The sequence below is a fragment of the Pelecanus crispus genome, chromosome 10, assembly GCF_030463565.1.
Source record: "Pelecanus crispus isolate bPelCri1 chromosome 10, bPelCri1.pri, whole genome shotgun sequence".
NCBI lineage: Eukaryota > Metazoa > Chordata > Aves > Pelecaniformes > Pelecanidae > Pelecanus > Pelecanus crispus.
In genome coordinates, this window is record NC_134652.1 from 10,995,738 (window position 1) to 11,023,154 (window position 27,417).

At 43.7% G+C, this 27,417-nt stretch overlaps 1 protein-coding gene across 12 annotated transcripts in view; it reads right to left on the reverse strand.

Annotated features, from left to right (window-relative positions):
* Positions 1 to 27,417, reverse strand: part of TCF7L2 (transcription factor 7 like 2) — a 179,436-nt gene that overhangs the window by 128,165 nt on the left and 23,854 nt on the right. For 4 of the 12 annotated variants that reach the window (XM_075717865.1, XM_075717862.1, XM_075717871.1 and 1 more), the window contains exon 5: positions 5,232 to 5,265. The exons of the other annotated variants lie outside the window; for them this stretch is intronic. In XM_075717865.1, coding sequence (XP_075573980.1) covers positions 5,232 to 5,265 — 34 coding nt within the window. The remainder of the gene's footprint in view (positions 1 to 5,231; positions 5,266 to 27,417) is intronic. 12 annotated transcript variants of the gene reach the window in all.

Here is a 27,417-nt window from a genome sequence, read left to right on the forward strand (position 1 = left end):
CAGCTCCACTAGCCAGAGGCACTTTGCAAGGAGGAAAGTAGAACTCAAGATGTGGGCAGGCCTCAGGTTTCAGAGCCTCAGGGCACATCCAAGAGACACCAACCTATTTACTGAACAGCCGGGGAAGCAAAGGCTCCAATCTTACAACAGTTTATAATCTTATTGTGGACACTTATATTTTATAAGTTCTCAAGGTTGAAGAAACTGGAGCGGGGAGGGACGTAACAAACCGTGTCAGCCGTCTGGCGGGGTTTTGCGAGGCGTTGTTATTTTTTAAAGATGAGGTAGGATGACTGCATACAAGGGTAATTATAAATGAAGCGAGTAAGGATCAATGAGCTCCCTTTCATAGCAATAGCTTATTTATTTATTTTAAAAATCACGACACGGAATTGCTGTTCTATTTCCAAGTTTAACTTTGTCCTAGGTGGAATCAAGAGGAAGAAAAAAACAGCTTCCTAAACAGATTTTTGAGAGCATTAAATTAATTAATTTTAGTCTAGTCTACCCTTGATTGGCTTAGAGTAGACTTGGTAGTGTAGGTTAATGGTTGGACTGGATGATCTTAAAGGTCTTTTCCAACCTGAACGATTCTATGATTCTATGATTCTAATAGACCGAAGAGCATCTGAGCAGGGCAGTAAGCTGAAGTCAGTGTTTCTGCGTGCCGCACAGCTAACCCGATAACCTCAGCGGGGACCTTTCGTCTTAACAGACCTGCACACAAGAGGTCATCGCAGTGCACCCTGCTCCCACTAAGGAGCTTACCTCTCACACGTAACATCAGGCTTATTAAGCAACGTGTGATGATACAATAGCTGCTAATCTACTGAAAATTATTATTCTTTTCCTCCTGCCCCCCCCCCCCCCGCCCCAAGCAACACAGGGATTTGCAATATATTGTTTGCAGGGTGTTACCTGAAGGGCAGAGGGAACCCAAACTGCCCTGCCCTCCCCACTCCCGGGGTGATCCCTCCTGGGGAGCATTTCTAGTGATGGCTATCAGGGGTAGCACAAGTATTGTAGAAAAATTCCTCTGACTGTGTACGGGTTTAATCTGAATAATTAGTTGCATTTTGTTTAAAAAAAGGGGGGGGGGGGGGGGGATAATTATTTGTGCAGCGAGCATTAAAATACAGGACCTCAATGCAATCATCCACCACCTCTTCTGCTGGTCCAGGAAAAGATAGGCAGCTCCTGCAAGACCTGCTTCAGGCTGTCCTTCTGTGGAGCTGGATGTTTTGCCATCGCTGCTGAATGATAACTGGCTCAAAAAATAACACGCCTCACCGTCCCTGTAGAAGGAGCCCTGTGGTCTCATCCAGTGGGGTCATTACCCGCCGGAGCATTCCACATTTCCTCGAGAGGGCACGAATGTCCTGAACTCCCACACACTTCAGAGCAGTTAATTCACTCAACAGGGTAAAGTATTCAGGTCAGGATTTTTCCAAGAAGCCATAAGGACTTGGGTGCCTGACTGGCTTTGCTTCTTTGTGAATACCATCCCTTGCACCGGTGTTTTAAGACCCACACCGAAGCTCTGCTCAAAAGGTCAAAAACTTACAAAAATATAGTGACTAATACTTTTTTTATTTTATAAGTAAATTTACAGAAGTCAGAGTTATATCAGACAAAGTGCTTTCACTCTCAAAGTAATACACTCCGAGAGGAGGTTTAAAATTAAAGCCATTAACTTTTCTCCTCATCCGAGTCTCCTATTTTGTTCCAGGATGAAGAATACGCCACTGTCTGGGGACGAACGGTACCCTTGGTGCATCTCTCTCATAAAAATGTGTTTGAAAACAAATGGAGCCCTTCAGTTTTACTTTACTCTAGAGTTTAACACTCACATCAATCATTCCACATATGTACACACCAAAATACACTGCAGACAAACTCATATCCTATCAGTCCCACATAATGATGCTTTAGATTTGTAGATATAAAATATCAGTCCAATTCATCCACAATTGTCAAGCACCTCGGCGAAGTTACTGCAGTCTTCAGTGTTTTACCCCTCAGAAACTCTCATTCCAACATCATTACCACCAATACCAAATTATTAACTACTTGTGACTCTCCTGTGCTGCCTAGTAACTTCCACCTCATAGCCCAAGCCACGCAAAAAAGGGCCTGGCTGTGGTCCATCATGCAAAGCCATACAAAATTCCCCACCTTATTTGCAGTGCATTGAAAAAAAGAAAAAAAAAAATAAATAAAATGAAAGCAACCCCCACACACACAGAGAATAGAGGCCACCAAAATAGCAGAAGATGGCAATGGAAAAATGGATGGAGCAGCCATTCGCCCACACATGTCAGGAGCATTTCAAACAGAAGTGGGAAGGGAATTAAAAAAAAAAAACATGTGGCATGGGGAAGTCCATACTATCCACTGCACACTTGGGCAGGGAGTGGTTAGAGATTTTTTTTTTTTTAACTACTATTAAAAGAAGGGGGGAGGTAATTGTTTGCCAACAGACTTTAGCTTAATCATTTTGAAAATGGAGAAAACCCAGGAATGACAAAATGCAGGCAAGCTGCGGGGCAGGGCTACAGGGCTGCAAGGGTGCATTCGTGGCCACCCCAGCTGCTGGGACCATCGAATAAAGCAGCTCCCTGCACCAACTGTCCCGCTGCTTTCTCCCATGCGGGATGAATTAAAAAAAAAAAAGTAACAAAATAAAACGACAAGCCTGCCCTTCGGTAGGGCCTAGATTAATTGCGAATGCAAATGAAGCCTTTCTGCAGCAGTAGGGTCCATTTCCAGGGAAATGCGTGCACTCGCCTCTGTTTACTCCAGCTCCAGCAATGCAGCACAACCTTCAGTCAAGCTATTAACTTGAACGTTGAACTTCACAGCGCTGGCTGTCTTTCTCAGCCATTCTTTTGATGTTACCTCCAAAGCAAAAGATCAAAGACTTTGAGTGTGGTGAGGGGAAGTCCCAGGCTCTTAGCCTACCAGCCTGTGATATATGTTAAAATCCTGGCCAAAAGAGAGAGCGAAGGGAAAAAGAAAGGAAAAGCTAGCAAAGAAAGCATCCTAGCAGAGCGGTGACACAAGGAAGCGGCGCAGCAAAATCCACGTGCCGCGTCTACCTGGGTTCACGACCCCAGAAACAGGGCTCGTTTCTCCGTCGCTGCATTTTCTGGCAGTACTGGATTGCTTCCTAAAATCAGCAGCCCCCCCATCACCCCTTCTGATGCAAAGCCGCACCTTGCATGCCGCCCGGAGAGACGGCGGACGCATGCCAGCAGCACATCCCTAACGAGAAAAGCATCCCCAGTCGGGACATGGTGCAAACCCGTAATGTTTGCAGGATGGGGAGAGACGACACAGGACCAGGGCTCCGCGAGACATTGAATTTCCACGTCCGCCACAGGCTCCTGGGCCATCCTGAATGAGTCACACGAAAATAAACCCTTCGCCTCAGCCTTCCTGCTTGTAAAACGCGGATAATATTGCCCTGCCAGGATAACAGCCTATTCTTCCTTGTGGGGCCCCGAGAGGCGAGGGTGCTAAAGGCCGCGCTGCTATCTGCAGGGGTCCAAGTCCACACACCCGCGCACGTGTCGCCACACCCCGGGCAGGAGGGGAAGCCCACGGCCGCCGCGCGTCCCGGGGACAGGCAGCTCCCACATCCCCGGGCAGGCGCAGGGGCTGCTGAAGCTGCGCGGGGGACAAGGCGGCTTCCGCCACATCTCCCCACCGCCTCCCTGGAGCGGATCTGGACGCCTTTGGGAAGGCTGGTCCTGCAGGAAAACATCTAGAAAGTAATTGCTTTTCCCCTCCCTCAGCCTGTTGGGTTTTTGGTTTTGGTTTGTTTTTTTTTTTTCATTTGGGGGTTTGGAGTTTTGTTTTGGTTTTTGTATTATTTTTATTTTAGCCATGTGTTTAGTAGGGGACAGGAAGGGGGCGATTTTTTTTTATTTATATAATTTTTTTATTTTAAGAATCTGTCCAACCATCGTCCCCTTCCTGAGCCTTTTTTTGGGTTTATTTATATTCCCATAATACACAACAGCATTCCAGATTTAGATGGTGACACTTGGTTGACACGGTCAAAAGTGGATCCAGTGCAGCCTGTCTGCCAAACCAAGCCCCTCATCCATCAGCTGAAGTCCTTTTACTGCAGGGTCATGAAGGAATCATGGACTGTTTTTCATTCCTTTCTACCAATGTCCCTCCTAACTCTAGAAACCAAAACCCTCTTATGCTTGTCAGCTCCTCCTCTTCCCCACCCCCATGAATTCAGCTCTTGGCATTCACCAGCATAAAAAGCCATGGGATTCAAAACAGAAATTCTTCAAAACAGAATTCATGGCATTAAGCAGTAAGTAGGATATTCTGATTTTATTGTACTTTACTTACTCCTACTTAGCTCTAATCCTCACTCCCTAGACAGGGGCTCGCTCTCGCTCTCAGCGAAGTCGATAGGAATTTGGCTATTGACTTCAATGGAAGTGGGATCAGATCCTCACATCTGTTGCACAGGACGAGCAATATGCAGAGGAAAAAAAAAAAAGGTGGGGAGAGAAAAAAAGAAAGGGGGGGGAGAGAGAAAAAACTCAACACTAAATTGTGAAATGATAGATGACCTTGGATCAGGATTGCAAATAACGGATGCAGGGGAGCTCTGAATCTGCAAACCCCAGGTAACGCCGCCAATTCCTAGACCAATTCCTCCTTTCTTAAAAAGGCAATTCAAACAACTACGGGGGTGGGGAACAAACTACAACAAAAAATAGCCCTCCAGCCACAGTTTCTAATACAAAAAGACCAGCCGGCCTCTCAGCAAAGCTTTTTCAAGGCAAGGAATCCCTCAGCTCCCTTCCCAGCCCTCCTCTCCCTGGGGGTTCGGAGCACAAGGCGAGCAGACCAGACAGGCACACGCCAGGAGGCGGCAGGATCCCGGGCCGCAGAAGATGGAGCCGATGGAGCAGTGTGAGAAGTCAAGTACTAGTTGCTGCTCCACAGCACGAGAAGGATCCAAGATAAACAAGACCTAGATCTGGAACGTGATCCTGCCCTGCGTCACAGCCCTGCGATAATGCACCAGGAGTCAGGATTTCTTGGCATCAACCACGCTATTAGCAATAAACAAGCCGGTTCTCTAGAGCTACAAGGGACGCAAAGGGAATTGGGGAGGGAAGGAGGGAGGAGAGAAAAAAAAAAAAAAAAAAAAAAGAAAAGAAGAGGCAGAATTACCTGTGTATCAGCCAAAAAACTACATAAAATGAGTATGCAAAGAAGCCACTGCCAAAGCTAGGATGGGAAGAAAGAAAATGAGATACTGAAACAAATCTTATACGCTTCCTACCTGCAGAGATGCCATTCAAGAATTAGGCATCTTGGCAGAATAGTTTCTCCTTGTGATAAATAGAGGGCAGCAATGGTAGCTTACAAAGTGACAGCCCCAAGATTCAAATTCTGCACCTAAATCTTCTTAATATCATCAAGAATTTCAAAGCCCTCTTAAAAATACTAAAAATAAGTAATATATAACAGTCTAGCTGGCTCTCCAAGATTCCTGAAGTCTGTTTGCTCTCTGCACTCCATGGCAATCAGAACAGCTACTGTCCCTCTCCATTTATACTCTGTTTCAAGTCGCAGTTCTTACTACGTGCAGTACGTTCACTGTGCCAGAAAAATCACGCAGCTTGGAAAAAGCCATAAAAAGACTGATGAAACTGGGAAGAAAAAGAAGGCAGGGATAATAGTTTGCTAAAAAAGTAAAGATGACATTTGCGTTCAGACAGGAGCTAACACAGAGCCTGTAGTCTCCAATGCACCCAAGCACTTAAGCACCTGCTTAACTTTTAAGCTGAAGCAGCCCTGCGGGTTGCAGCGTATTTCAAGTTACAGAGGTGCTCCAAGGCATGGCTAGATTAGTGCCCAAGCGGTGCTGGCCGAGTCGCTAGCATTTATTGACTGCACATACAGCAGGAAGAGCTTTAAAGCTGCACAGCAAGTGGCTTTCGAAGCCATCAGACCTGCAAAGAGAAATCAATACAATTTGCTTTAACTACCCTGTCTTCAAGTTGGGTTTTTATTCCTGACCCACCTTCTCGCTCCCCCATCCACAACTCCCCAGACACTCAGGTATTGGCACCAAGGGAAAACCCAGGTCAGAGCAGAGAGATGTGATGGGAACCAGAGGAGAGTGTCACGTTCCACTTGCTCTAACACCCTGTAAAAAGTCACCTCCTGCAACACACAGAAATTCTCACGGACTTAAATCCCTTATAATCCCATTTAGCAGAAACAAGGTAGAGCAGTATGCTGGTGCTTACAACATTTTAGTCTTTCAGAGAGTACATTTTGTTTTAAAAAAAAAAAAAAAAAACCCTGCTTCTCTTGAAAAGAACTTGAATGGAAGAAATTTTAAACCTGAGTCAAACTTCTCTGTGAAGGCACTCTTTGTTTGCTAGGCTTTTTTAAGGAAGTTCCAGAGAACAAACCCTCGGATATTTCAACTCTTCCCAAATGTGATTATTTTTATAGCGGCCAGTATACGTGCTACTCTAGTTCATATGTACAAATAAACGTGCTGAGCTACTATTAAAACAACAGCGACTGCAGTAAGACTTAGGAGCATCTTCTACAAGAATATACAAACACAAGCAAAATAAAACATACGCTGCTTCCCAAATTAAGAGCTGCTAATTGTGTTTACAACTTCTTTCCCACTGGGAAATGCTATCTGTGGTCCAGCAGTCCACCTTCCCCTCTCCCCTGCAGCAAATGACCTACCAACTAAGTACCAGCTTTATGCTCAAGTTGGTCAACTGGGTTTTTGCTTAACCCACAGGCATTTTTCCTATTTCAAAGTTTCTATTAACTCCCTACTGATGTACCCTAAAAGAAGTTTTAAGGGCTTGGAAGCACATAAATAAAATAGACTTTGCTGGACCAGCACAGCCGAATGAAAGCCTTTCACCTGCAGTGGTGGTGATAAAAATTTTAGATGCAGCCGCACACATGGCCCCTCCGTAGACTTAAGATAGCTGCGATTTCCAGCCACTCAGCAATCTCCTGGCCACTGAGCTGCCTTGGTTACACTGAGACAAGCATCAGGACAGGACCTGGGGTTTGGGTTGGGTGTTTTGGGACTTGGTTTTCTTCTTGGTTTTTTTTTTTTTTTTTTTTTTTGGCTGTAGCAAAGCCCTTTTTAGCTGCAAGGCTGAAAGAAGCTGCTAGCCTGTACAGTGATGATAAGAAACCTGGAAGAGGAGAGGGAGATAGCAAGGAAGAAAATGTGGGAGGAGGGAGTTTGACTTGATGTGAAACCCTGAAGCAGAAAAATAAAGGTTTGCTTCAAAGCTAATGCTGTGTACTAAACCCTCTGCCCGTTTGCTCTGCAAGGCGCGCACCCGACTACAGACAGGCTGTGCCTGCAAGGTGGGAACTCTCCGAAGAGTGACCAGAGAGATTGCTGTTTTACTGACAAAGTTCAAGCCACTAAAAAATGGATGAGTGCAAAACTGACCCATCCTCCATGGTGTCACATTGGCAAACCCAGTCAGAGCTGGTTATTTGCCCCTTTCTAGCACCCTACCGCTGACTTTGCACAATAAAAGTTGCTAAAACCAGACAAAAAAATATTCAACACACCTGTATTAATTTCCCCCCCCCCCCCCCCCTTTTAGTCCCAAAGTGTTTTCCACATGTAAATGAAACTCTCACTGTGAGGAAGTGTCTAACAGCAGATCCTGTTTAAAAACTTACTACAGAGGCTCAGGTCAGGGCTCTCATGAAACATCCAGCAATTAACTCTTTTCATACAATTAATTTGGCAAAAGAACCATCAATCCTGCTTTCGCCTAATACAGCTTTCTGCTTCAAACCCTGCATAAAATCTTAAGCTGAGAGCATTTTAGGTACTGTCTGGTCTACAGAGCAATGATAAATTAAGCAGTGCCCAGTTGCATGAGCAAAATGAATACATGGATCTATTTAAAGGATACTGACGTTAGTGTAAGGGGACCCTGCAGATAATCCCAAATTTTCTAATCCCTTATGCTTTCCACCCACACAACAGGATTAAAATCCCCGTCCCTGAGACCACTCATTTAACAGAGCATCCTCTCCGCAGCCTCGCCGAGCCCTGCACCATGGCTCTTCGCTCAGCTGTGGGTCTCAGTGGGTAAAACTTTGTTCTGTTCTTGATCAGTAATCCTAAACAAACCTGTACCTTGTTGGTACCAGATTGTTCTATTCTGCTTTTTCTCAGGCTCACTCTTTTGTTGCATTTAAGGCAGTTTTCTTCCCTTGCAGAGCCCCCACCGCGTCTGAACCTCCCTGGGCAAACACAAACTCGGGTTCAGAAGCCCTGCAGTGGGTGAAACACCGGGCAATGCTCACCATCGTCATCGCTACCAACAGCGGCGAGAAACAGGGATGGAAAGGCTACCAAAGGCATTGTGTATCATCTTCCCAGAGGAAGATGTTTTCCCTCATGAAAGAGATGTCGATATACCGAGAAACATACAGATTTCATAAAGGGAAAAGGAAGGGATGCCGATCTCAAAAATCAAACACACATTCTCCGCATCCTTTATTACAGACGTGAGGCCATTTCCACTTCAGTTCTGCTCAGATGGGATTTCTCATACATTTCACACACAAAAATCCCAGTCAAAGTAGGACTTGCGAAGAGACAAGAAAAAACACACCATATCCTTGGCAGCTTAAGATCAACTTTGCTAACACTCACTAAATATTCTTGGCAAACCTACCCCGTAGCCTCTCGTGAAGAGGCAAACCCTTCCCTACCATTTCCCGGGCAGACATTCAGAGCCCCAGAGCAACACAGCACAGACCTTTTATTCCTGCTCCCCCACAATATACAGCAGGGCTTAACATACACGGCAGAAACACTGTTTGTTTGTTGTTACAACTTGTGCATATATTTACAGAAGACAAACTAAACAATTTAAGACTATTATCAGGGGAGAGATCAATTGGCAGCAGACACTTTGGAAAGCAACATAGAAGTTAGTTATTCTGGAGCAAAAAATTGAGAAAGAAAAAGCTTTCTTTGCACTGTGACTCTGCCTCATCAGCTTTAAACCCATTTCCCCAAATCACATGGTTGCCCACAGCTGCAGTCAACTGGTTTCATTTCAATTCTGATTCGATTCTATGATTTTAATTTCCCTTTTCCAATAATGGTCAAAATTACTGGCAGAAGCAATGCCAATGATAAAACCATCCCCCAAAAATCTAGCCTAATTTACTCTGATGACTGCATTTGGACAGGGATCTCACGTTTATTTAACACCACTGAGGCAAATGGTGAATGCCAAGGTGATTTACAAGTAGTGCTAATAGATGCAAATATACCTGGCCAGCAACCATCAAATACAGGCCATCCAGATACAGATACAGCACATAAATATACAGGCAGCAAATATACCAAAGCTGCGTGTCTTGAAAACACTCTCCTTAGTGATCTGATGGCTGTTACTGGCTCTCCGCAGCATCACAACCATACCCCCAAAGAAGTGAAGAGCTATCCTATAAGCAAGTGACACCAAACCCCAGAAAGACCCATGTGGCTGGCACGCAGGTTGAGAATAAAGAAAAAACATTTTGTTGGACCCTCACTCAGGGTAGTCAATATCAAATCTAATAATGTAATTTTTAACTGGATCCAAGTCTCTCTTCTTCCCACTGTGAAATCACAAGCATTTCAGTCAAAAAGCCTAATGATGTGGTGACTAATGTAAAGAAAGTCCCTTTCACATGCTTGACTTTACCCCAGTATGTAGAAATCAAAACCCACCAAATTTATCCAAATATAAACGTACAGCACACAGGCTCCTCTGCTGAATTTGGTAAAGAAAACTCAGCTGTCACCCCCCCAACCAAACCTTACCCAGCATGTGCGCAGGGAGAAGTGGGGTACCTGATGATCAATCTTGTGCTTGTGCACTTGGAGTTATTAACACAAAACGTGTGAGCAGGTGGGATTTTGGAAATGCAGAGTATTTAACTGGCAAGCAAAAGCTTCCTCTTTGACCAAGGCATGGATTTAACTCAACTGTCAATGTAACCTGGGTTGCTGGAAGCTGGGAAAGTTTGAGTTCTTCACCCAGCTGGGGAAAGCAACCAGACCTGGCCAGGAAGATCAGCCAACCTGCCAAAGCCCTTCCTCCTCATCCTCTCAACATTTCCATACTCAAAAGGCAGCTGTAGTAACTTTTCGTTGCCAGTCCTCCTTGTATGCTCATTTTTAATCTCATGATGAACAGCCAGGCATAGAAGACTTGGAAGATTTTTTAACTGTAAAAAAACCCTATATAGTACTTTAATTTTTTAAAACATTTCTTCCTGCACGATCTCCTTCTCCAGTCATACTTTGATACTGTCTTGCACCCATCCAGCAACTTGGCCTCCACAGCGCTATCTAAGCAAAGATCTATTTAAAGACCATTCCCATGAGGAAAGTGCGCTCAGCTCCACTTTGCATATGGGCAGGACAGGGGAGAGGGATTTTGAGTGATTTGCTCCAAAAATGAAAATGGGAAGCTTGTGGCAGAGCTGGAAATAGATCCCACATCACAGTTCTCCATCACGTGCGTGACCACACGCCTCCCCCAGCCTACCTCCTACGGTGGGGTGATGCTCTGCAGTGCTGCAAAGGCCACCCCATCGCCCCGCGGGGCTTCAGGCAGAAGCAAGGGTCCCGACAGCGGGCAGGTCTGGGGACCCACCAGGGCAGGCAGCATGCCAGCAGCGAGGGTGACACCCAGCAGCCACGGGATCAGTGAGGACAAACAAGCGGGGTCGCGGGTCTACATCCTGCAGAGGAGGCAGCACTGCAGCCGTCCTGGGCACGGCAGGCTGTCCCCGCTCTAGCACAACTTCCCTGCTGCTTGCTCTTCTGGGATATTGTCCTGCTTCTGAGGCTGGGAGAAAAATAACCTCAAGTACAGCAGCCCCATTCAGCGCTACTTCCCCTCTCCTCCTCGCTCGGGTCACAAACATAACAGGTCAGGTCACACAAAACGCTAATATTAGCGGATAACAGGGCCATTTTTAAACTTCCAAATTAAACTAAATCTGCTAGGACAGGCAGGTCATTCACCCAAGTTATCCCTTGGTTTACTCCTTTTTTTAGCTGTTGAAATGACCCGCAGCAGTGTGGCCCCAGCGTGAAGCCCAGCCAGCACAAAAAAGCGGGATGCTGGCAGGGAGGAGCAGGGAACACGACACCTTTTCGTGCACCATCTCGTGCTCTATCCCAACCCACATTCTCCTCCCACCACATAACTGCCCTTCTTACTCAGCATTTTGGGGTGGAGTGATGGCACCTTAGATAAAGCTGCTTCACAGGGGCACGAGGCTGCACCCGCAGTCTCCCAGGCACAATTCCCCCACGCCCCGCATTGGGGTACCTGGACCCCTGGAATGGGGAGAGCCATGCTGGGGCAACAGGGCCCTTATTCAGAGAGGAGGTCACTCTCTAAAAATATTCTCCTGGATAAATACTCCTGGATGACTGAGAAAACAAAAAGGAAGAAGGAAACAGTCTGCCGAAGTTGTATTTGCCCATACACTTTGATAATAACAGGTGTAGGAAAAATAAAAGCAGACAAAAGTCCCAAGTCCACATTACCAGAGACTTCATGGTGAAAGGATAGGCCTTTCTCCCACACATGGCGTTTATTTTTCTGTGGCTTGCTTCATTCAACAGCAGCGAACGTAAGCTAGCCAAAGCCCTCCCGCTCCCCTGATGCCACCCTACACTTGTAGTGACTTGGTGCTTTTTCAGGTCAACACAAAGAAGAGGGAACTAAACCCGCTACACACAAGGCCAAGGCATAAGCGAGTGTTCTTAAGAAACATTTCAGGGGAGAGAAATACAAACTTCTCTAATTTAGATCCCCTAAAATTAGGTGCATGAGATTTCCTACACCCTGCCCCTTGGTTTTATTTTCAACTACAACTAAACTTCCCTAGAACAGCTCAAGGATGACATTGCTTATTTTTTTTTAAATAAGATTAATCATCTTCATTTAAAAATACTAACAGAGGTCACAGGGAGGAAAGAACTGAACTTGAGTTTAGCGCAGTCAGTTTTCCCTCTTCCAAGACTTCAGAGCAGTTATGAAAAATACACTTTAAATGAGAACCAGATTCATTGCCAGGACATTGAGGAGAAGGTGGATGGTGTGGGGAGTAGGTTATTTCAAACCTCCAGGGGAAACCCTCGGCAGAGAGCCAAGAGCCCAGAGCTGGGGCTTCGCAGCAGCGGGTTTGTGGCTGAGCTGCAGTCCCCAGAGCCAAGTGGGGACAGGGGCCGGGGGGACAGTGCGACCACCCATGGGTGCCAAGACAGAGCGAGCCCCAGGTGTTTCGGCAGCCATCCCCCCCCGGAGATCCTGCCCCAAGGGTTCACGCACATAAGTCATGCTGGGGGGTGGCTGCAGCCACTGCTGTCCTCGACAGCAGAGCAGCAGGAAGAAGAGTCTCACCCTTTTTATTCTCCCTTCTCCTTAAGAGCTTGCTGCCTCACAAAGCCCTTAGTCACACTTGATTTTTCCAGTTCCTTTTGCACAAAACGCAGCATAATAACAAAATAAAACGGGGATACAGAGAACAATGGGTTCAACAGATTAATGGACAGGCGCAGCCATCTTCAGCTTTTATAGCCATCAGCCCTGAAGAGCACTCCCTTCCCCGAAGCCTTTGAAATGAGCCTCAGCAGTCCTTGGACCTTGCAGGCAGCTACTGACAAACACGTACCTTCCTTTCTCAACTAAATCCCGAAGATTCATCTTCTGGCCGTGCGCACGTCAATCTTATCATCGTTACTAAAGTTTTATTGGCACAACAACGCAAACTCTGAGCACAATGCATTAACCTTGTAAAAATAACTGAGAGAAGCCAGGTAATGGAAAGAGCAGGGGAAAGCTTTTTCATCTCTCTCTCCCTGAAAAAGGGGGGCAGGGGGGAAGAAGCCCACAGATTTCTCAGCAGTGCTGAGTCATCACAAGAGGGATTTCCAATCTCTCCCTTCACCCCTCAAAACCCACCCACAACTTCTTGAGACACCTTGAAAGTACTGTCCTCCAACCCAACTCATCCACTGAAACTCCTTCCCCTAAAAGACAACACAATTCCGTTCTTCTATGGTATATTCAAAAGGGGGAAGGGGAGGGAATATTACAATGTCCAGGAAAGCAGGAAAGGTTACACTGAGCAGACAAGGACTCCTATTTTCACCATAGCAACAAGCCTATTTATAATATGGCCTACCTGCATCAAAGAGCAGCCACAAGAAGCTAAATGCAAGTCTAGTGGTACATTCAAGCACTAAGATGAAGAAGCAGCTGACATAAGCATGTCAATGAAATGCTTCCAATTACGTTACATGCACAATTATTAGCATTTACTCTGAACGTCCTTTCTTGTTTTTTGGCTGGTTTTTTTGTTTGTTTGGTTGGTTTTTTTTTTACCCAGGTAAGAGTAGCAGGGATGCAGGGTGGCATTACGAAAGGTGCAGGTGCAGGGGAGGATCAAAAGGAGGCAATCCCAGCGACTTGGCTTTTAAAAGGGGAGACTTCAGTCACCAAGAGGCGTTACAGGAGGAGGTTTCTAACCAGGACGGGAATGGGATGTTACTCACTAATTGTTAGTTTGCTTTCAAATACAGTCAAAAATATACATCAATAACCACTGTTGTAGTCCTCAATTTGCCAGAGTAGATATAGTCTTTACACCTCAAACACCTCAAACCTCCCCATATTTGAGAGAGAAAAATAACCAGCTACTGGAAATTACTGTCAGACTAATAATCATATTCCCAAGAGTAACACTTGGGTGGAAGAACATACCTGCATCCATCTCCAGAAGGAGTACAAAATACTCCAAGGACAGCCATAACTCATACAGGAGGACTCAGCCTGATCACTGCTCCATTCTATCATCTAGTGATACAAGTGACATCCTGACTGATCTGTCTCAGTATGATGAATACTATTTAAAAAAAAAAAAAAAATTACGCTAAGCCACTCTAAGAATCCCATATTCAGTCTGCAAGCGCCTGTCTGCTGCTGCTTCTTTTTAAGTCCCTACATGGAAAAGCAGCTGCCCAAAGAATGGCTGGCTTATAAAAGTGAAGATCTTAAAAATACTCTGTATCTGCAAGAGGAGTAGCAGTCATTTCACTTGTTCAGGTAGGAGACTGAGGGGAATTGCTTGGTGGCTGGGAAGTGGACTAGAACAAAAAGACTCTAACAGCCAGATGGTACATAAAAGGAACTTAAGCCATTTATTTCTGGTATTTAAAATACATGTATGAAAGCTTTTCTTAAGCAAGAACCCGAACAGGTCATGGCAAAGATTTGTCACATGGACCAGAAACAGGCAAGGCCATCTCAGACACTCCCATCGCAAAGGTCTCCACGAAAACTGCCACTAGTAGTTCAGCATACTCAAAAGACCAACTTAAAGGGGCGGACAATGCGGTCATGTATTTCTAGCTCATAGTTACGTGAAAAATAATGCAGACAAGAACAACATGAGGGAGATGAATTTGCAAGTGTGTTCAGCAATCTACCAACTTAATGGGGAATTTGACTCTTTTTTTTTTTTTATTCTTTTTAAACCTGAAGCAGGGGAGAGGTAAAAGATGAACAAGAAATGGCTTAATCACAAAAAAGTTGAGGATAATCCCTGCTTGAAAGGGAACGCACCAAGTAGTAAACAAACACTTTACCATGCAAACCTCTCTCCTGCTGAAGACATTTGCAAGACACCCATTCTATTTTGCAAAGTATTGCTTCATAACGTCTCACTTCCACTAGCCTCTCTCAAACTTTCATGGAAGTCAGTGGGAGGTACTGGGGGACCAGTGGCAAGAGTGAGTTGGTATGCTGTAATGGAGTTCCTCCACGGGTGAAGCACGTCTAATGCTGCATGACACCAGACTGGCCAACAGAGCCACCGCTCCTTCCCAAAGGTCCAGCAAGCACCTGAAGGGGCTTCAGAGAGACCAAGCTACGTGCCACTAAATGAACAACTTCCCATTCAGTCCATGCAATGAAAGAAACACAGAACTGAGGTGAACAACCTCTGGCTAAAGCCTTGGTGGTGTATTTTTCTAATTTTTTATGCCATGCTCCTACCTTGACTGCATGTAGAAATGAATGCCTTAAAAATCAGTTCTGCAATTAATTAAACCAAACTCATACAAACTCTTGTGCAATTGCTAAAATCAGGCCATGTTTCCACGATGTTTATCTCATGTCTGCAGTACCAGATCATCCAGCACCTATCCAGTTAGGGTGTGGGCACTCAATTATGTTCTTGTCAAATTAACAAGAGACCATGGTATGGAGTTTATGTCAGTGGCAGGAGGCCAGCTGATACCTGATCTCACATGAAGTCTGTCGGGACGCTAAGGCTCCAAAAGATTTCAAAAAACAGAAACTGGTAGAGAGGCTTTATACTAGTTCAATACTTTGCTTCCTGAGGCTGCAGCAACCTGGCTCCCTAAAATCTGATTAGCTAGTCTATCGAGCCAAAAACTCAGTTTAGCATTAGCTATACTGTCATTTCCAGCTCCACACACATGAAGATAACAATATAGACCACTGATTTAAGAAAGCACACAGAGAGTTGCATTCAGTTGAATATGCTGATTTCTAAATCGCACCCTTATGTAAACACAAGCTACTTCGTGTCTAAATCACGTTTGAATGCTGTTGTTCCTATTGTACAGACGGGGAAACTGAGACAAACAGCAATTAAAGGAGATGCCTGAGGTCATGTCTTAGGTCTAGCAATCAGCAGAGGAATCTGGATTCCCAACTCCTACTTGTATTTTTAACCACCAAACCACGATCCTTCCCAGTTCAAGTACAGTTTCAAGTTCAAGGATTCGCAAAAAAAACCCCATGAGCAGACTTGGTTAGACGTATATGCAGGCTGCAACGGTTCTCAAAACACAAGGAACCTTCTAAAAAATCTAATTGCATTTAAAAAAAAAAAAAAAAATCACTGCAATACATTCTTAGCTGCAGCCTGAACATTCTTCCACCAGAGAAGCAAAGTAAATACAACAACAGTGACATCTAAGTACACAGGCCGATTACAGCTTTACTTTCAAAAGAGCTTTGATTGATCTTTTTTGATAGACCTGAAATAAATTAAACTAGATTGACTCACTTGAGAACGGACTGTAATCCTTTAGTCAGATCCCGGAGAACTCAAACCAAACCAGCTGTTAATTTAGGCTTTATAAGATAAAGCATGAGAAATCCAACTTGATGTACCCCAGAGCAACGGCTTACATCATCTCTGCAAGCAATCAACTTGCTGCTTCTTTTAGGAACTAATCAGTGCTCTCTACCATGTGGGTGCCAAACTTGTTTTCCACCCCTCCAGCAGACTCTGCAGCCAAAGTAGGAGGGAGAAAGAAAGAGCAAGGGACAAGAGGGTGTAATTTAAAGGATTCAGCTGTTGACTTCATGAAACACACTACACAGGCTGTCTGATATTGAGAGAGTAAAAAAAAAAAAGCACCGCACACCAACCCACTTAAAATAACCATTTCAATTCAAACAATTGCTGGATCTCAGTTGGGAATAAACTGCCCAAATCAACATTCACAGCTTAGAAGGGGAGGAGGAGGGGAGGGAAGAGGAGCACCGACCCATTTGAGGGACCAGATACGGACAGACCAGGAGAGGGTTAGTTATAGCTTAACATGAAACAACAAAGTAGGCAAAATAAAAGGTGGGGTAATTCCTGCTCTCCCAATCCAATAATAAAAATATGCCCGTCAATTAGTTCTGTACCATTGCTGTTCAGATGGAATTCTTGTTTGGGGGGGTTTATTTTGTTGGGTTTTAAGACTCAGATTTATCTCATCCTCGTATCTGAGATTTAGTCTGCAAAACGCTGTTTCCTGGAATGCTCTGTTTGCTGAACCTAAGGGGAACACACTGGAAATCCAATTCAAGGAATTGTGGTACTTTCAAACTGGTTTTGTCTATCAAGGAAAAGACAGCAATGAGCTTTCTCAGGTGAAGTCAACAGACACTGATCCTTACAATAACATCAACATACACCTATGTGTTATAAAAAGGGACAGGCAACAGGCAGGAGCACTGCTCTGAAATCATTCATAGAAAGAGCCTAACACAATTCAAAGGAAAAAAAAAAATCAGCTTAAGAAAAGATATGACTTCTAGTCATAAATCCTATCTGAAGGGAAAACACGGACACAACTCTTAGATGAAGTTTGAATTACACCAGACACTCACTAAACCCTTGGCAATAACACCTCCAACAAGAAGGAGACTTACTCCTACAAGGCGACGGAGTGCCCTAGCCAGGTACTTCTGGGAGAGAGCACAATGCAATCCGTGTTAAACACGTGAAAGCTCTTCTCCTGGAGAAAGCCACAGCTCTGCAGAAGATGAAGCTGAGGATTACTCCAGGTGCCCACAGTGGCATTTGCAGCCTCTGTGTTGTGTCAAGAGGACTGCTCTTGAGGCAGCTCTGTAGAGTGTTGGGAGGGGAGGAAAGGAGAAGAAAGGAAAAGGAAAACCACTGCAAGAATCGTGGGGCTTGAGCAAATCAGATCACCTAAAATACTAGTCTGGGAGAAAACGCCCAATCAGCCGGTAGTGCTGGAAAGTTTTGTTTTACTCCAGTTAAATTGCATTCTTTTTAGTGGACTCCAAGCTGGAGTTCATTGATTAAGATGTTAGCTCTTCCAATTACAGGAAGGGGATATGGCAGGGTCTTCTTAAAAGCTGTAATGCTGTTTTATATTCCTATTCCTCGAGGTAGCGACGCTGTACAGAAGCATCAAGCTGATGCCATCTATTATAAAACACAATACATGGATAAATTTTTCTTGGTTGAGAGTATAACTGAACACAGCAAAACACCTTTTCAGGGCCTACTGACTATCCCCAACAGCCCTGTTCAGCGTAGATCAGAAACTAAGTCACAACACGGGTCTGGTCAGCAGTGCTCCACCAAGGAAATCACGGGCAAGGGAGAGGAGACTCAAATGCCTTAAGATACTTTTGGAGACTACCCAGGAATAACAGAGGTGGCCTCAGATGCAAGCTTACACTATGCAGTTTTATCCAGGAAAACAAGTAGATACAAGTAAACAGCATTGCCTCACACATGTCCCAGAGGCGCTGCATACTTCAAACATGCAAGTACTCAGTAACTCCTCAGCACTAACAGACTCCAGCTGTGTGGTGGCTTCAGGCTTTCCCAGCCCCCTGCCCTGTCCCTCACCAGCTGAAGAAAGCAGTGCTACCAGACAGGGCATGGGCACGCGCTATTTGGCCACCAAGGAGGTGGTCCCTCCTTTGACAACCATAAATCCCTACACGGTAAATGGAAGCAGAGAGTCCATATTCAGCTCGTTGTCTTTAACATCTAGGTCTGTCCACATCAGCTCCTTTCAAGAATTAAATCAGCTCAACCTCTTTATGTCTCGCCTTCCCCACGTGTAAAATACAACCAGCACCACCTCAGGCTGTCCCCTCAGGGAGGCTGGCAAGCTCTTGGGACTTCAACCAGATAAACACGGGAAGATGCCTGGCTCTCCATGCCATCTTTCACCCGCTCAGTTTTAATTAGTTTAATCAAGCTCCAAGTATTATCAAGCTCAAACAGTTAGTTTTAAAATCTTAGCTCAATTTTACATATATTAAACAGCCAGCAAACGTGAAGTATGAAGGGGGGAAGGAGAAGGATGGTTGAGGCAGACACAATACATAACTTGGCTCCATTCGCCGTTTTGTGTAACTTCCTGCATAACTGAAGTAAGATCCAGCAAACACTCAAAGGAAAAATAATAAATAACAAGTAGAGTAGGGAAGAGAGACATGTCTCCACATACCTCCTTCTCCGTTATTTTTCTTCATCTATCCACAAACTATTCTCTCTGACCATCTCTGACATGGACATGCACATGCACCTACCGCAGAGCGAACCCAACAGCTTGCCATACAGCTGCAGGACTACACAGCGGCTCCTCTCCACACCCATTCACAGCACGTGGAAGAACACCTAACAAAGCCCAAACCTTGGGATAGGTTCATAGAGCCCAAACCTTGGCACAGGTTCATAAAGCCCTTAGGCCTTAAGCTAAACAGGGTCAACTTCTATCCTCAATTAGGAAGGGTACAACTCTCTCTAGTTCCACCCCAGAATTAGTGTGAGCCTTTTTGATTCGAGACTTATTTCCTTGAGATTCTGGGGCTCTCAGAAAGAAAAAGTTCAATTCACCACCTCCTTAAGCGGTGAAGGCACAAACACACACAGGTATTTTACATTATTTCTAGGGAATCTGACCTTTTACCCAGAGACATGTATTCTAAATAGGACCTTGCTTATTGCCCAAGGAAGCAATTTGAAAGGAAAAAAAAAAGGGGGGGGGGAGTATTTTTTAATCTAATCTAATTTAAGGAATTACTTCAGAAAATACTATTCAGTTTTGGTTTAATTAACCTAAGTAAAAAGACTGCTACTGTCGCCTTTGTAGGAACCACATTTGTTCACAAAGTGAGAGTTTGGAGGCAGGGTTTGTAACTCTGCAATCCAGAGTAGCTGACAACATCATATTAGGGTTACAGATCACAAAATCATAATGAATCGTTCACACAGCACCATCCAGCATTTGAGACATCGCTGCATTGTACAGATTGGCACAGGCAGTTCGTTGTGCAAGACACGTTGCAAAAAAGTTTGATGCAAACTTTATACCCTTTTATTTGTCTAACAGCAGTGCCCAAAGGCACCACCGGAGAACAGAGTCCTTTTGTGCTAGGTACTGTACAAACGAGAGAGTGAGAAAGACTGACCCTGCCCAAAAAACAGATGGGAGTGAAAAGGGGAGGCACCGAAAAGGGAAACTCTTTAAATGAGACACCTGTGAAATGCAACATAGATGCAAAGTAACATGTTACCTCTCCGAGTAGGTAACAAACTGGGAACTACGTAACAAAAAATACAGTTTCCTCAGTCTCCTCCCCAAAGACTGATCCAGGTCCCAGTTAAAACAAGCGTCCCTGAGAAAGCATCCCAGGAACTTCCTACAACGTGACAGAGTACTTCCACACACCAAGCCTCCAGCCTTCCCAAGCCTGGTGACTATGAAATAACAAGAGACACAAATGAGCTGACTTTGTTCTGCTGGAAAGTTGGGTCCCTCCCCTCGCCAGGGGAATCAAACTCCTGTTTCTAGCACTGGAGGATAAGGCATCAGGTTTCAGAAGTCATGGCACTTTTAGCTACGGGAAGAGCTGCCAGCAGCTGAGACAAAAATTGCTCGTCTCAGGCTTGCGGTCAGAGTTAACATTTGGGGGTATTTCCACAGACAAACAGATAAGGAGGGAATGTTTCCCTGGCAGATTTATTAATCTGTAAACGCTGGCTGAAGACATGGAGCTGTTTGGAGCGGTGGAGTCCCAGGGAGACGGATTAGCAGGAGAAGTGTAGATGAGGTGGCCGTGGGTGCATAATGCTAATTAAATATAGTCTGCAATTTATAAAATGGGTTTGTGTATATAAAGCTACATTTCTCACCACTAATCACAAAGGATCAAGTAAAATCACCTTCCACAGCACACAGGGGGTTATACACTTATTAATTGGAATGAACCATCAGAAGGTGTTTACTGTGCCTATAAACCGTACCCCCACTCTCGTGAAAGCGATGCTACGTCACCGACAGACTACAGTCCTGATGCCCACAGAGCGCAGCGAGCTGTAAAATCAAAATAAAGTCTTCAAGCAGAAGAGAATTCCTTGCAAACAAAAGAAATAGGCATGCAGCAAAATCGTATAAAACTGGCAACAAATTTCCTCTTCTTGCTGCCCCTAATTTCATGCCTACCAATAAGATGAATCATTCTGTTACTCATTTTCTGTGTAGACTTTTGTTTTCCAACCCCAGGGAGATAAATTATGTCACAGTATAGCTTCCACCACCCAAACCCATGGACCCCAGCTATACATGGGCCACCTTGATCACTCCTGTGTGTTTTCAAGAAATTGCATGTCCTTTCTAGAAATCATCTGTGCTTTGCTGGATGTAATTCAGTTGTACACAAGATATAGAAAGTCTCCTCTACTTTTCAGGAAGACATCAAGCAGAAAACAAAGCCTTCTGAAAGGTGTTTACGGCCATGCCACAGGTTAAACTAGAAAGCACCATTAGTTCATTATTAAACATCACCAATAATGAATTAATAGCTTTAGTTCTCAATACAATATTATTATTAAGAGTTTGATGAAATTAGAGAGATGTACAGTGAAACATTGTCCTTCAAAAGTTGGTCTACCATTAGGAAGGAGGTGGAGAGAAGTAGTGACTGAATCAAGTACGTTAGATCCAGCTTCTGCTTTCTTTTGGACGAAAAAAAAATCTTTCATCACTACTGACTTTCTCAAGGTTATTGGCAGGAGCAAACAGAATTGCCATTTCTCAATTTTATCATATGGCTGACAGTATTTGATGTTTCTTAAACAGTATAAGATCTTGGGAGCATGATGCTAGGAAAAAAACCATTAGCTTTCACCTTCAAGAAGAGGTTTCCACTGCTCTCAAACACATGAAAACACAAGAGTTTTCATGCTTGGTAAATTTAAAAAGCACCAATTCTTCACTTTCCAAACCTTCATTCATCAACCTTCAGCTGGGAAATTCAAGGCTCATGATTTTTTTTTTTTTTTCTTCAGTATGTATTTTGTAGAGGCAATACAAAGCAAAAGCATTACTGAAAGTTAAGTAATACTTGAAGAGTCTTTTGTATTAAGAGTTAAATAATTTCTTTAATTCTTTTAATGAAATTCTTTAAAAATCCTAATTATGTTCTGATTTGGTGAGACATTAGACATGTATAGAATTCTGAGAGAAATAGCTTTCACCCATTTCAGACTCCCTGAGAGTCTTAAAGTCAGACATGTCCTTAAGTATCTTTCCTGAAAGGGAGACGTTCAGTCCCCATCCAGTTCACGTCATGGTCAAGGGGAGGTATTTAATCCTACACTAATTCTCAAGCACTTTTTCTACTTATCTAGCTTCAAGATCTAGCTAGCAACGGCACTTGCAAACAGCAAAACTAAGAACTCTAGAAGCTACGCTGAACATTGCTGATAAAAACCACAAAACCAAGAACTCAATTGCAAAGTAGGCTAAAGAGCACAAATTCAGAGATAAAAAGCCACTCTCGCTGTAAATAACAATGATAACAGAACCACTAAAGCAGAAATCAAAACCGTACGTACTTTGCATGCGGTTTTTGACAGCAAATTCATTTGGTTCCCCTCAATTCGCACACTAATGCAACCAATATTTTTGCATACTGATTGAAAAAAAACAACCCCATAATACAGACCGAAAAAACCCCATAACATAATACAGACTCCGATCACTCTGTCTAACCACAGAATAGAATACAAAAAAATAAGTCGATCCAGAGTATTTGTAAATACCTTCAAACAGGATATTTGCAAAAAGTTGCCTTGTAATATTCATGCTATCTAGCTTCCCAAAAAATGAAGCCTTAGGTTTCTAACCAGCCTACCCCAGCAGTACTGCCCACCCTGTGTGCTTAAAACATGTTTTTCTTTTACATTTTAAAATACACCATTTACCAGAAAAATCAGAAGAGGGAAAATACTAAGTATGAGCAGCAAATGAAAGTTGATACTGTTGTTAGAACTATTGGCTATTCTATTCCCTGGCATATTGTGATATTAGGGTGTTTTTTTCTTTTGCATTTCTGTTTGTTTCTTGTTAGGGAAAAAACAACAAATAATCATAGCATCACACATTTCCAGATAGACTTTGAAGTTCACACATTACTGAGGTAAAATTCACAGCCCTGTTGCTGAGATTCGGTTACAGGCAGCTCTACAAGAGCTGAATTTCTAAGGTAATAGTTCATCACCTTTAAAAATAAACATATTCTATTGTTACAGAAATAGAAGTTTAACATCTAAAAATTACAGTAGGTTGGCCAACACAGCAAGATCTGCAATCTGCTCCGAAACAGTGCTTGGAAATGGTAGAATCTGTTTAAACTCCAAGACCAATCTCAAGAACGAGTATTTTGTGTGAGCACAGTGTCTTACAGGATTGTAAGCACAATAAGCCAAGTCCTCAGCGGTGTATATGGCCCAAGCCATACATATTGATTTTCTTGTAATTTTTGGTTGGACCATAGAGCACTACAGCAGGAATAAACTATGGTAGCGGGGGTGGTGGGGGTGTATCATTCTTTAGCAAAACTGCGTTTACAAAATTCAAAATACCCAGTAGGTTATAGCCCTACTGACTTGGAGTGGGATTCTCCATGAGATTGCTAGAATCAATACAATTTTTGCTCAAACTTTAAGATGAAAGAAATAATAAAATGTGCATGTGGTCAGGGAGAAACAAAGCCTGAAATGTGTCATGCAATCTGGCTTCTCATGGCTACCCCGTTCCAAACACTTCTGAGAACATGAAACCACAATGCCATAATGAAAATTCTTTCATATACATAATTATTGAACACAATCAGCATCTGGTAGGAAAGAAAAGAAAGAAAAGTCCAAATACACAGCTCCCATCCTGACAAACTGTCAGCTGGCATAATCAATCAGCAGCTTATGTTTTTACATATGATTTTGTTAGGAAGTCAAAAGGGGGAAAAAAAAAAAAAGATACCTTCAGGGGAAGGGTATATTAAAAAAAAAAACCCCAAACAAACCCAAAAAACAACCCACAGACCATAAAAACAGTTCTTTCATTTTATCCAGCTCTAATTTACTTCAACCCCACTCCTCCAAAGTGCTTTCCACCTCAAGACAGCACATTTTCCAAAATACAGAGAATATCACCTTGTGCCTCAGGTTAAGTATTAAGTAAGCAGTGTTACTCCTATTTCATAGGTGGGCAAACTGAGGCAGAGACAACCAGCCTAAAGGACAAATAGGATTGTCTGTAATATTCAAGAGCCATCTCAACCCTCCGGGTTCAACACCTTCTGCATCCTTCCTCCCATTTTAAACACCACCACGTCCAAGATCCTTATCAGCTGAATGATGTTTCTTAAGGGACAGTCGCAGGATATGTATTACAACCCTATAATACACACATTCAATTCAATACGATCTATATTCTCCAAATTAAGAGGGAATCCTATGCCAGCATTTGCGATCCAGCAGACAGTTGCCTCATTTAACAGTGACCTTTTAATTAAGCATAAACCCAACGTTCCTGTGCAATGCGCGCACATCTCAAGACACCAAAAAGCCCTCGATTCCTCTTGTTTGCACTTCAAATTAAAAAAAAATGTTGAATAAAACCAATTTTATAATTAAATAAAAGTCTTAGGCAATTCTAAAGCATAGCAGCTGGCGGGCCAGTTTTTTGGACTTAAAAAAGAATGACCCACAAGGGGAAAAAAAAGAAACCACACGCACACACACACAGAGCGGTTCACTGGGCAATCCAGACACATTCTCAACGGCAGACATTGCAGGAGATGAAGTTACTAGGCAGGAAAAACAGTTGCTAAGTCTGAATATTTGGTTATTCTCAGAGCAGGGATTAGAAGAGGAAGTGTTGACAATGTAAGAGTAGCTACCATGAAGTCCCCAGAGCTTTTTAGTTGTCCCTGCTGATCCCGCAGCGAGGGGAGGGGTGAGTGACAGGGCTCGCCCACAGTGACAGTGCCAGAAACGAGCTTGTGTGACACTCACGGCACGTTATACATTGTCATTTTAATACCGATTCTTCCAGGCTCTCCGGAAGGACCTACCTACACATAGGCCCTCTTAAGTAATACTGGTATACCTTGATGTCACAGCTCACAGTGAATTATACCCCTCCTTTTACCATTATTGCTTAGCCACATACAAAAAAAAGGCACAAAACATCTTTTTCCCAGCACCAGTACGTCCAGGTGATGCGACGGACACATGCATTAGACCTAAGCCCTTTTAAACAACTTGCAGCTAGATCTCTTTGATCCCCTTAAAGCAAGCCTTTCTCAACTTGTTCTCACTGAGACTAAATGGACTTTCAGGACAAGACAGGAACAAGGTCTACCTGCCTTCCCAAAAAGGCTGATGGATCTCTCTTCATTATGCTGAAGTGCTATTCATTCAGAGCCCCACATACAGAAATAAAATGTTTTGAAAAGATTTTTAATAGCTTAAATTTAACAGATATCGGAATGAAATCTTGCCTTCCAAAATTAATATGCTTTGAATTATAGATGACTGAAAATGAAGATCACCTCTTTTCCCTGTACTTTATTTAAAGTACCGCAGAATGACTTTTGTTATTGCAGAGAGCTTTCAGGTGTACCAGAAACGAGGAATTACCGGAAGATTTCCTAAATTCTACACATCAGCGGCTGGTTATTTCACTCCAGCTTTAGCAACCTCTACAAATGTCACAAAATGACTACCTGACCTCCAAAGCCAAACTTGGTGACCCATACCTTGGGACAGGTTCCCTTCTCCATCTTATTTGCTACCAGGAGTTGCAAGAACAGAGCAGAGCGCTGTGACGAGAGGGAAAGCAAGCAGATACACAGCAAGGCATGGACAGGCGAAGAGGGGTGCAAATAAGAATGCTGCTTCTTTATTCACTACTTTAAGTTTTGTGGAAAGGGCATTAAATGAGTAACACAAGAAAAGATTTTTTTTGTTTGTTTGTCCAAAATGAGAGAGAACATGTGCATGTGGGTTAGCTTTGCTGGAACCCACTGAAGACCACAAACAACAGAGTCAAGTACATTCATTGTTCAACCCCTCCCGTCTTGCCAAAGCAATTCCTTCGTGAGATTGTTCGCTTGTATCTTCCTCGGCATTTGACAACTGCCCAGCACACACAGTTTAGGTATTAAACCAGTAAATAAGCAGTGACAGCCTCTTAGGCCATTATCGTACAACATCCGCATCCTCTGGAATACGTCAATCAATCTGCCTTCTCAACGCGGCGCTTAATTTTCTTTTAAAATAAGGAAAGCCGTAGCTGGAAAACCTCTGAATAGGCACACATTAAATACATCCCACAAAGCGATCGCAGCACTAAGAACAACCAGAAGGAAGTGATCAGTCCCTACCCTTTGTTCAAAAAAAAAAAAAAATCTTGCCCCCTCCTTTGCATTTTGACAATCTTTTAAAAAGCCCAAGAAGTTAGGGGAAAAAAATAATCAAAAAAAATCCACCACACTTTCGTTGGTAGTCAGTTAAAAAAAAGCCAACAAAATGCTGCTTTCAATTTATATATATTTCCTTCTCAATTGGAAAGATCAATAGTGTTAAGAAAAAAATCCTACACCACCTTTCTGCTCCATATGTTTCTCTTATTGGTTCATTTACACTGGGCTGTTCTCGTACGAGCCGTTAGTACATCTTTTTGTCATTTTAGCCTTCCCCAGCCATTAGCGCTAACCGCTGAGACGGTGCAGCTCTCCTCTGCCATCCTGCCTGAGCACTGCATCTCTTTCCCCAGCCCTTCTCCCTTTGACTAATGTTCACCAACACTCATACATCATTCCCAAATTGGTCCAAATGAATTAAACACAGCTCTGCTTAACATTACGAGATTTAAATGGATTTTCTCTCTACAGGTCTGCCCCATAATTGGGTTTATCCATCTTGTTGAAGTACAGTTTACACTTGCTAACATCACGCCAATTCAAGCTACATTTTCTGCTCCAGTGGCAGGAGCGAAGCAGATTTGTCATTGGATCATAACAGGTAATTCAAACAACAATTAGTTTGATGACGGCCCGTATGTCAATGTCTGGTCCCAGTCAGCACTGCTCGCACCCGCTGCTCTCTGTACGCTAAGATGAATTGTGCTTACAATTCTTCAATTTCGATCAACAAATACTTACCGGAAAAAAAGCTGGAACTCGACTGACACAAAATCATCCCACTGCCCAGCAGGCGCCCTGGGAGGAGAAGCCCAGGGCAGAGCCAGACAGTGCAAGCTCCTCTGCCCTCCAGCTACACCGCGGCTAATGGCAAACTGCTGAAGGACTGGGGCTTGCGCCACATTCACCTAAGACTCGAGCAGCACTTTGGAAACACCTTTCACGCATGCGCACAAGCCTCGCACCGATTCCCAAATTCGAAGCACAGTAGCCTGCAAGGCAGGTGCAAGCTACCCTTGCTTTGCAGCCGCGCACACTCAAGCAGAGAGGCAAGTCTGAGGTTTTCTAGACCGACGCTAAAACAGGACTGTTTTTTCTGATGGGTGCCACATCCACAAATCCGCCGGTGTTTGCAGAGGCCATTACAAAAAGCTGAATGCCGCTGAAGATGAAGCCGTGGGCTTCTCAATTTGAGTAGCCAGCACTAGAAAGCTTCAGACTTAGATATATTAGGAGAGATAGGGAAACACCCACAAGTCCCAAT